At 36.2% G+C, this 11,730-nt stretch overlaps 1 protein-coding gene across 1 annotated transcript; it reads right to left on the reverse strand.

Moving 5' to 3' along the window:
- Positions 1-634: 634 nt before the first annotated feature.
- On the reverse strand, positions 635-4,481 carry LOC107584166 (leucine-rich repeat-containing protein 3-like). The gene is made up of 2 exons (XM_016270669.1): positions 4,449-4,481; positions 635-1,979 (listed from the first exon to the last, which is right to left on the reverse strand). The coding sequence occupies exon 2, from the start codon at positions 1,608-1,610 to the stop codon at positions 810-812; it is 801 nt and encodes a 266-aa protein (XP_016126155.1). The 5' UTR covers positions 1,611-1,979; positions 4,449-4,481; the 3' UTR covers positions 635-809.
- Positions 4,482-11,730: the final 7,249 nt, after the last annotated feature.

Below are 11,730 nucleotides of genomic sequence, written 5' to 3' on the forward strand. Positions count from 1 at the left end.
TATCCCATAAATCCAGCATTTAATATTCTGTTCTGAAACACCATTAAATTAGCATACAAATTAATAAAACCAATTCAAGAAATAATGGGATAAGCACCTGCAGAAAGAAATGGAGCTTCTGCAGCTTCCTGTCGTGAGGCACAAAGCGGCCACCACAGAGACTGCAGGACTTATGTAGGTCAACTGAGGGTACATGAATGGGAACACTGAATTGCATCACAGAACAATTGTCAACATTCATTTTGTGAAAACCCATGAAAAACATTCACAATTAAATCTAATAATACTATATCTTGGGAAGAGTAGGGCAAGATGTGTCAGTGGCTAATCTGTCATTCTTATAATCTATTGAATTGAAGGACTCTCTCTCACTCTCTCTCAGGCAGCTGCATATTGTAGAAGAGTTGCTTTTTAATACTAAAGTGTGGGTTTGCATGTCAAAGTAAATTTTCTGCAGCAGATAAAATGAATTTAATATCAAAGCAAATAAATAGATAAAAGTTACATCTCATGCATGTTTGGCATTTGGTAAGCTTTGCATTTTTTTGCAAAATACTATTATAATAAAATACTTAAATTAAAATGTTCAGAAAACTAAATATTTTCATATGAAAATGTCAATAATGTGCAGAAAAATAATAGTTTGGATTTGATTTGTGCCTAGCAAATGTGAGTTTCTCAATGACTCAATTGACTTGAGGACAAACTGACTAAATTACACATCTTACCCCACTCTCCCTTATAAGGCTTGCTGTTGTGCCATCATCAATGTGCCAAACACATTCACTCCTACACTGCACTGATTGATGCTAGAGAACAGTGCTGATTGTGTCAAAGTCCTTACTAATTTGGGAGCTACTTGGCAGAGACTTGAGGTACTCCAGATGCCTCCTGGCATCTTCCTGGTTATGCCGTACATAATAGACGACATAAGCGATAACCATCGTGAACCAACCAAACATGGTGACAAACATGGCCACATCAGTAGTTTTATGGTGGAAGTTACAAAAGTTTATGCCCGAATCCAAGACTTGAATGACAGGCTTGCCCGCGTACTCTTCCTGAACAGAGGTGTGGCAGCTCACCTCGTTCACAGTCTCGGGATCCAGCCTGAGTTCACGCAACACCTCCTGAAGGGTGCACTCACAGTGCCACGGGTTGTTGGACAGGCTGATCTTGGCATGCAGCCGAGCGAAGGCCTCCTTAGGGACGCTTTGCATGTGATTATGGGACAGGTCGAGCACCCGCAAGCTCTCCGTGACACCTTGAAAAGCACCAGCATCCACGGTTTCAATGGCATTCCGTGACAAGTCCAGCTCTTGGAGCCATGGAAGGTTTTTAAAAGCCTGGTTTGGGATTTTGGTGATGTGATTGGAGGATAGAAGAAGCGAGACAGTATCGTGAGGAAGGTTGGAGGGAATCTCTTCTAGGTTGCGAGAGGAACACTGCACTACGGTTAAGCCATTCCTCTCGGAGCAGTGGCAACTCTTGGGACACGCAAAACCCATTGCACTCAAACAAATCACAGTTAAAATGAATCTCAAGAAAAGGGGACAGCCATGATGAATGAAGACTTTCCTTGACACATGAGCCCCTCCAGGGAAAGTCATGTCCAGCTTCTTACGTTCTGAATGCTCTACAGTTCAAGGGCAGTCATTGTTAATCCAAGTCATAATGAAAAAAAAAATAATAAAAATTAATGAATAAACATTACAGGTCACGGTGTCATTCCAACAGTGGGAGTTTTTCCTTATTAACGCCCTGTAAGCACATGTGGAGTAGTGATTTATAATTTTCAGGTGTTTGAAGTCATTGAAAGTGTCTGAAGAGAATCCAAACGAGTCCATCAACATCTGAAAGGCAATTAAACATTTGAGAGGGAAATGTTCTACAGCCAAGTTTTAATTAGAAGCTAAAAGCAGAAGGAGGATGTGAAGAGGGCTCCATTCACTTAACATCCCTCCTGCCAAGTCTGGAAACTGCAAGAATGAAAGGAGAACAGAAGAATCACCCATACAAACAGGCGTTAACGTGAAGTAACATTAATTGATATTTGATACATTTAAATATGAATTAAAGGTGGCTTTAAAAGGCATGGTTCAAGCAAAAATTAACTTTCTATCATCATTTTCTCAACCTTTCGTCATTCTGAATCTGTACGAGTTTCTTTCTTCTGCAGAACATTAAAAGAACATGGGGGTGAGTAAATGGTGACAGAATTTTCATTTTTGGTGAACTACTTTAAGATATCCTTTGTAACAGGCAAAGCAACATCATATCACATAGTGCTCTAAACCTGAAATGGCTCCAACCATGACAAAACAATATTATTTAAGTCTCATTATCTTTCAGATTAATACATGTGTTATGCTAATCTCATTATATGAGAAAGAACTGATTTATTAAAACAAAAATCAATTTCTCATTTGCTCCATAGCAACACAATGCTCATTGATGGCTATTAGAAACTCTAATGATAGAACAAAAAAATGAAGCTGAATTTTCCCCATCAGTGAAATACTAAAGAGGCAATAGGCAGAATATCCCAGTTGTTCTTTTCACACAAGGAATTACTGACAAACTCAAAAAAGGACAAAAAATTTCTCATTTGCTCCATAGCAACACAATGCTCATTGATGGCTATTAGAAACTCTAATGATAGAACAAAAAAATGAAGCTGAATTTTCCCCATCAGTGAAATACAAAAGAGGCAATAGGCAGAATATCCCAGTTGTTCTTTTCACACAAGGAATTACTGACAAACTCAAAAAAGGACAAAAAAAGCTTCAGAGGTATCGTAAAAGTTGTCAGTGACAACTATATTTCAAGTCTTCTGAAAAATATGATTAAATTATAATCGATTATTCAAACAAAGCTCAGAGCAGCTTAGATTCTGTGTTTTTTGTGTCATGAAGAATGAAAATAAAACTTTGTCAGAACAACATGAGGATGTGGAAAACGTCAAAATTTTCATTTTAGGTTTCTAAACTTACAAGAAGGGAGAGGAACACTTTAATCGAGAACAGATCATGACAGTGAACTCCTTACATTGTGCCGATCAATCAGATGACAACTGCCCTTTGAGGAACCAGTCTACACAGATAGCTTGTACTTTGTCAAAACCCCCTCTGCTGAGACATCAACTCATTTTACAAGTGGCCATAAGGCAGGTAGATAATATTAATATGCTGAACACATTCTGCAGTGACGCGACTTCCATTCTTTACAGTGAAACTTTGTCACAGGCAGCACTCAAGACATGTGAAATGCATCATCTTGAAAATGTCAAAATAAAAGATTAATTCACTGGCAATATACAGTGAGAAATAAGCAACACAGCTCAGGATTGATTGCTGGTTCAGCAGCAGCTCAGTAACAGAAGCTGATTATTGTGATGGATGCTAAAAACCACATGCCAAGTTTAGAATCCAATAGGATGCAAGTACATGGTTCATCTATCAAGGTATGTTGCGAAAGACAGTGAGATTGTGACAGTTCAGCTCCAGCAAGCACAGCACGTTGCATTTTGGTCGCAGTTAGATAATGTCACAGAAGACCTTTTTAAAAATATCCAATAGAAACCACACATACAACTGAAAAAATAACGTAACCAAAATTTTAAAATGTTAGAACGTTGGTAACTCATACCTGGCAGGTTTTCTTTAGCATTAAAAACATCAACATTTGTATAATTGAAACAAAACCGGTTTTATTTTAGCATAATCGAATGAGATGTAGGAGTTAATCATATACCTGAATACAAACTTGCCATTTGTCTCCTTTTTTAAACTTACATGAACTTAAAAGCCAAATATGTGTCAACAACAGACAATTTAGCTTGAAAACATTGAACTTTAATCAATTGTGAATATTCATATTGCTTCAACTAAATTGTTATCAGAAGGAAGAGTGCACTAGACATTCATGTTTCTGATAGGAGGTGTTTTTTTCTGAGGTAAATCTTTTCACTATTTGAGCGAACTATTAAAAAGAAACAAAAAAGACAAGGCTGGATATCATATTTCATCTCAAGCTCTCTCTCTTCTCTCACTGTTATTGGTAAAGACGACAGCTGTGCTACTAGTAAACTCATAGGCTACTGAAAATGTACGTGGCAAAAACAAGACTACTATAGCCTACTGTACACTGTACGAGGCTAGTCTTGGTAAATGCCCTGCTTAAAAAATGACTGAATACGAGAAAAGAAACGCTGAAGTGAAACAAAGAGTCGCCGTCTGGAGAACTACATAAGACATTAAAATAATGCAGCATTATGTCAAACGCATTACATGACCACATAAAGTCAAGACAAATCCCCAGCACTTCCCAGAACTAATTACATTTACGAACTTATTGCATTTACCCTTTTCAGTGGTTTCAAAATAAATGATAAAAAAGACTAGAAAGTTAGCCTTTTAATATAAAATGAATGCTTCATAATGACTTACCTTACTTGTTGATGGTTCAGTGGATCAGTCGCCTTTGCAGTGAGTAAAAGTGAAGCGCACGCAGCAGCTATAAAACATCCCCCTCGCGCTGATTGGATGGAGAGCCTTGCTCCGGAGACTCGTGGTGCGCTCGCTCCACCCGCACTTTACTGCCTGCTCGTGGTAGAGATTTTGATTCATTCCAGTGACTCGAATATTTTGAATCAGTTCACCACAAAGATTCGTTCACTGGCGTTTTCAAGTGGAATCTTTTGAATTCTATTTAGTCTATCCACCTTTTTCTTGTCGTAAAAATGGGCGCGGCCATTTGTAATTTCTATGGGTCTGGCTTCCGGTCTCATCTGCGTCCACTCCGTCCAGCTATTTTTAGCTGAACAAAACAGTTCGTTTTGCTGCTTGATATTGAAAGTTGGTGTGTCTTATCATATTATTTGAATGTATTATCTTAATTATGAACACACTGGTTTGTAGTGCAAATGTTTTACCGTTTACTGCACGTTGTTATTCTCCTCGTTACTTACCTATCCTCCTGAGAACCAGAAATAAAAAGCTTTGTGAATTTAGTATTTTTTTTCATGTCATTACATTGTTTAGGCTCCGAAAATTCTTCAAAAAGAACACAAAGAACAGCCTTCTCAGCTGCCATAGTTGCAACTCTTGCGTCATCAGAACAGTGTGTTCAACGCATCACTGTTTCTGTTTAAAAAACGTTTTGCACCGTTTTTGTCGGGGCTGAACGCAGCCCAGGACTCAGTTTTTCTAAAAATAAAATGACAAGAGTAGACATGAAAAGGCAAAAACAATGGGAATTTTTTTAAAATCTCCAATAAATTTTTAGGTTTTAGTTTTTTTATAACTAACTTTATATAAGGATGGTTCTCAACTATGTTATAAAACATATAACAAAATTATTTGATATACCATTTTGCTTTATGCAATATGTGTGTAAAAATTCCATAAACTGGTTTTCCAAAAAAAAAGAAGTGTAATAATGGGAGTAGTAATTGGCCAGATTTTCATAAAAATATCTAATATTTCATAAGAATGACAAGAGTAGACATGAAAAGGCAAAAACAATGGGAATTTTTTTTAAATTTCCAATAAATTTTTAGGTTTTAGTTTTTTTATAACTAACTTTATATAAGGATGGTTCTCAACTATGTTATAAAACATATAACAAAATGATTTGATATACCATTTTGCTTTATGCAATATGTGTGTAAAAATTCCATAAACTGGTTTTCCAAAAAAAAGAAGTGTAATAATGGGAGTAGTAATTGGCCAGATTTTCATAATAATATCTAATATTTCATAAGAATATTGATATATAATTTGTTTTCCTATTCAATTCTTTTGTCTCCCAAAAATGTATAATAAACATGATTTTAGTCCTGGTGTCCTCTACAGTGGACATGTATGAAATTATGTCCCGTTTCATAACAGGAAGCCATATTTTGATTTGAAACCCCATAACATTTTCCTGAGATGTTGATTTATGACAAACAATTTGAAAATTAATCATTAATTAATTTATTTGTTTGTCTGATGTTGAGATTGTGCAAACCATTGACCAGATCAAAACAGCATTTTCTGTTAAATTGTGTTTGACATAAATTGTATTTTTAATTTCCTATTAGCATTGTGTATCTGTATAATGGAAATATTCTGGATGGTCATTCAAGACTTAAAGGGATACTCCACCCCAAAATGAAAATTCTGTCATTAATCACTTACCTCCATGTCGTTCCAAACCCGTAAAAGCTTTGTTCGTCTTCGGAACACAATTTAAGATATTTTGGATGAAAACCGGGATGCTTGTGACTGTCCGATTGACGGCCAAGTAAATTATACTGTCAAGGTCCAGAAAAGTATGAAAGACATCGTCGGAATAGTCCATCTGCCATCAGTGGTTCAACCGTAACATTATGAAGCGACGAGAATACTTTTTGTACGCGAAGAAAACGAAAATAACGACTTTATTCAACAATTCATCAAATCTGTGTCTCTCTGCATCAGCCGCGCTGCACAGATGCGCTGTTTTCGTTCAAATCAAAGCGTAAATACACGTAGAAAACGTATCCTTGTGTTGCGGCTGACACAGAATAGAGTACGCTGCTTGCATTCAGCGGATATTCTCCAAAATAGCGCTACGGTGATGCGGAGAGACACAGAGGAGACGAATTGTTGAATAAAGTCGTTATTTTTGTTTTCTTCGCATACAAAAAGTATTCTCGTCGCTTCATAACGTTACGGTTGAACCACTGATGGCAGATAGACTATTCTGACGATGTCTTTCATACTTTTCTGGACCTTGACAGTGTAATTTACTTGGCAGTCAATCGGACAGTCACAAGCTGTTTTCATCCAAAATATCTTAAATTGTGTTCCGAAGACGAACGAAGCTTTTAGGGGTTTGGAACGACATGGGGGTAAGTGATTAATAACAAAATTTTCATTCTGGGGTGGAGCATCCCTTTAAAGATTTCTTAGGCAAATGTTCTCTCATTTTAGATTTGTTCATGGTATTTAGCCTACCTGACCTATAGTGTAAATACAGCCTAGAGCCAAAAACACTCAATTTTCAGTTATAATCAATGCAGTAAAATCTTAATAGCATTAATTGCATGTTTTACAATAACACACTTGAGGATATTTATCCATGTTTGCATAAAACACAATATAATGACCTGACTGTTAAATGATTTAGGAACTAATTCAAATCCCTCATCGTGAACCTAAAATATATTTTAGTCAACATTTCCTTATTTTGGCAGGACTGCAGAATATAAATGACTCAACATAATGAGTAGTCTGTCAGTGACAGCTGACAGGTCAGACCATCACTACTCAGGACGGGAGCCATTTGTCAAAACCTTGCTCATGTGACATACAAGTCTTATGAAACTGGGTGCACGCTTAGGCAAATGTTCTCTCATTTTAGATTTGTTCATGGTATTTAGCCTACCTGACCTATAGTGTAAATACAGCCTAGAGCCAAAAACACTCAATTTTCAGTTATAGTAAAATCTTAATAGCATTAATTGCATGTTTTACAATAACACACTTGAGGATATTTATCCATGTTTGCATAAAACACAATATAATGACCTGACTGTTAAATGATTTAGGAACTAATTCAAATCCCTCATCGTGAACCTAAAATATATTTTAGTCAACATTTCCTTATTTTGGCAGGACTGCAGAATATAAATGACTCAACATAATGAGTAGTCTGTCAGTGACAGCTGACAGGTCAGACCATCACTGCACAGGATAGGAAGCCACTAATCAAAACCTCATGTGACATACGCACAAGTCTTATGAAACTGGGTGAACTGCCGTGTGTAAAATGAAGATACAATTATATTTGTGTCCCTTGACTTTGTGTTCATGAATCCAACTGTTTCTTAACATTTTAATTTAGATCTCTTCCATCAAGAGACAACCATTTTTACTGAGGGCAATAAGAAATTAGAGAAAAATATATGTATAAATGTTCACAACCTATTTGTCTGGTTGCAAAGAGCAGAGCACAGCCCAATTTTGTGTGTGTGTGTGTGTGTGTGTGTGTGTTTTCTCACAGGCACATCATTTGCAGAATCCTATTAAATGTGATGGTTCAGGGTTTCTTCCCTAAGGTAAAGATAAGAAAACGGCTCCTTTTTTCATTTAGGCTTTTCTCAAACCTATAGGCTACAATACATTTGGTTTCAAACAGGGCTGTATTTCTGGAGATAATTAAAAGTGTGAAATCAAAAGCTTTTAATTACTTACCACCACAGTGTTCCTGCCAACACCATCGACCGGTAATTCACATCAGTTACCAGGTGTGATTTACATCAAATGAACAAATTTGCCTAGTGCAAGTTATTACCTTAATTGCTTCAGTTGAATTATGGGTAATGTAGTTTAAAACCAACAGAAGTTTAAACATAATTGAGGATATTGTGATCACAATGAACTCCTCAGAGAGCCCCTTACAACTGAAGTGAACCTAAAATATATTTTAGTCAACATTTCCTTATTTTGGCAGGACTGCAGAATATAAATGACTCAACATAATGAGTAGTCTGTCAGTGACAGCTGACAGGTCAGACCATCACTGCACAGGATAGGAAGCCACTAATCAAAACCTCATGTGACATACGCACAAGTCTTATGAAACTGGGTGATCTGCCGTGTGTAAAATGAAGATACAATTATATTTGTGTCCCTTGACTTTGTGTTCATGAATCCAACTGTTTCTTAAAATTTTAATTTAGATCTCTTCCATCAAGAGACAACCATTTTTACTGAGGGCAATAAGAAATTAGAGAAAAATATATGTATAAATGTTCACAACCTATTTGTCTGGTTGCAAAGAGCAGAGCACAGCCCAATTGTGTGTGTGTGTGTGTGTGTGTGTGTTTTCTCACAAGCACATCATTTGCAGAATCCTATTAAATGTGATGGTTCACGGTTTCTTCCCTAAGGTAAAGATAAGAAAACGGCTCCTTTTTTCATTTAGGCTTTTCTCAAACCTATAGGCTACAATACATTTGGTTTCAAACAGGGCTGTATTTCTGGAGATAATTAAAAGTGTGAAATCAAAAGCTTTTAATTACTTACCACCACAGTGTTCCTGCCAACACCATCCACCGGTAAATCACATCAGTTACAAGGTGTGATTTACATCAAATGAACAAATTTGCCTAGTGCAAGTTATTACCTTAATTGCTTCAGTTGAATTATGGGTAATGTAGTTTAAAACCAACAGAAGTTTAAACATAATTGAGGATATTGTGATCACAATGAACTCCTCAGAGAGCCCCTTACAACTGAAAATGTGGAGAAAATTGGGATATTGGAGTTCATAAAAAAGAATAATGTTCAAATCTTTACTGAGACCTTGCTTTGAGAGCATAAGTCCAAAATATTCCCCTCTGGAGAAGTTTGTTCAGCCTCTCCCCATCTTTTGTATTATTCTTCACAGCTTTAATGGCCTTCATTATCTGGATTGAGTCTGTGGGCATTGCAGTTTCAGAAAGCTTGGGTTTGGTACTCAAACCTTTTCAATTCATAATATCACCTTTTAACCAAACAACAGCATTCTACTACCTTTTCTATTGGCCACAGATATAAGAGAGTGTTTAGAATTATACTGGTTTTCATTGAATATTTTGCTGTTGGCAGACAGACACTCACTGACCTCTTTTGATTTGAAAAAGAGATTATCTGAACTCTTATTTCCTCAGCTGCTCATTGTACCTGGAGGCATTATTTTTATCTACCAGCCATTTACCAGAATTGCATAAGCAGCCATTTCTTCTAATAGAAACAAGTGCACTGCTGGGACAGATTCACCTTAATGTATTTTAATGTAGATATATTTTATTGTATCTCCACTTTGGGAAAACAGTGCATAACTTATCAAATGATAATAATAATAACCAAATAAACTACATTTTTTCACATGTACAGCTTGACATAGAAATGACACAAACACTAAAAGTCTTAGAATCTGAATACAGACTTAGAATTTAAATAAAGCAATAAAGCTGCTGCCACTTTCAGTCAATCCTTCAAACTGTGTGACCAGAAATTACTCTCTTTTTGCGGTCTGCTGCAAAAATTTGATCAGATAAATGTCTTGAGCTATAATAAACTTGTTCTCACCATGCAAGAGTATGTAGTTGTAAAACAAAGTAAAAAATAATGTGCTAATAAGTGCACATAAAAAAGCCTTTTAGCAATACTACTGCTTCCTGGTTGATCCAATCATAGCAGGAGAAGATTTCAGAAATTACAGATGACCTGTCATCACTCAATCTAAACGAACAGGATTTAAAGGGATAGTTCACCCAAAAATGAAAATTTGATGTTTATCTGCTTACCCCCAGGGCATCCAAGATGTAGGTGACTTTGTTTCTTCAGTAGAACACAAATAATGATTTTTAAGTCCAGCCGTTGCAGTCTATCAGTCGTATAATGCATGGCAATGGTGACAAAAACGTGCACAGACAAATCCAAACTAAACCCTGCGGCTCGTGACGTCACATTGATGTCATAAGACACGAAACGATCGGTTTGTGCGAGAAACCAAACAGTATTTATATAATTTTTTATCTCTAATACAACACTATGTCCAACTTCCTTGAGTTGTTTCTCAGTTTCTGAGTTTCGCTGAACAGGGTACGAGAAATGCAAAACACACCACTGTAGGATTTTTTTATATATAAGTATGGGAAACAGGTCAATTTAGCTCAAAGGGAATCATTTAAGATTTTAAAGGGAACTCCACCAATAATATGTAAGGGAATTAGGACAGAATCACTGTTTTACGGCTGATCACTGAGACGGCCAGCGAGTCATTGAACGAGCCGTATGACATCAATTCTGCAATGGATATTTATATCCAAAATATAGTGAAAACACTATTAATTAGCATAGTAACAAGATCGGCAGTTTAAGACATTAACTTGTGAGCACAAAACACAAGATACTTCTCTTTTCAATATAAATAAGGCTTTATTGGATAAATCTAAGACATATAAACTAATCTAACACACACATTCACACACAAGTTGCAGAAAGAGAGAAAGTGAGGAAATAATTTGTTTAAGAGAATGAAAATGTGAAATCCCAAGTTTAAAGCAATATGTGCAATTGCATAGATCTGAACAACCATCAATCACTTAATTAACCCTCGCATTGAGTTTGCTCAATGAGGTTAAAATTTATATTATCTTAGAATCTGAATACAGACTTAGAATTTAAATAAAGCAATAAAGCTGCTGCCACTTTCAGTCAATCCTTCAAACTGTGTGACCAGAAATTACTCTCTTTTTGCGGTCTGCTGCAAAAATTTGATCAGATAAATGTCTTGAGCTATAATAAACTTGTTCTCACCATGCAAGAGTATGTAGTTGTAAAACAAAGTAAAAAATAATGTGCTAATAAGTGCACATAAAAAAGCCTTTTAGCAATACTACTGCTTCCTGGTTGATCCAATCATAGCAGGAGAAGATTTCAGAAATTACAGATGACCTGTCATCACTCAATCTAAACGAACAGGATTTAAAGGGATAGTTCACCCAAAAATGAAAATTTGATGTTTATCTGCTTACCCCCAGGGCATCCAAGATGTAGGTGACTTTGTTTCTTCAGTAGAACACAAATAATGATTTTTAAGTCCAGCCGTTGCAGTCTATCAGTCGTATAATGCATGGCAATGGTAACAAAATCTATGAGAGTAAAAAAAACATGCACAGACAAATCCAAATTAAACCCTGCGGCTCGTGAC

This window comes from Sinocyclocheilus grahami, unplaced genomic scaffold (assembly GCF_001515645.1).
Source record: "Sinocyclocheilus grahami isolate Dianchi unplaced genomic scaffold, SAMN03320097.WGS_v1.1 scaffold57.1, whole genome shotgun sequence".
NCBI lineage: Eukaryota > Metazoa > Chordata > Actinopteri > Cypriniformes > Cyprinidae > Sinocyclocheilus > Sinocyclocheilus grahami.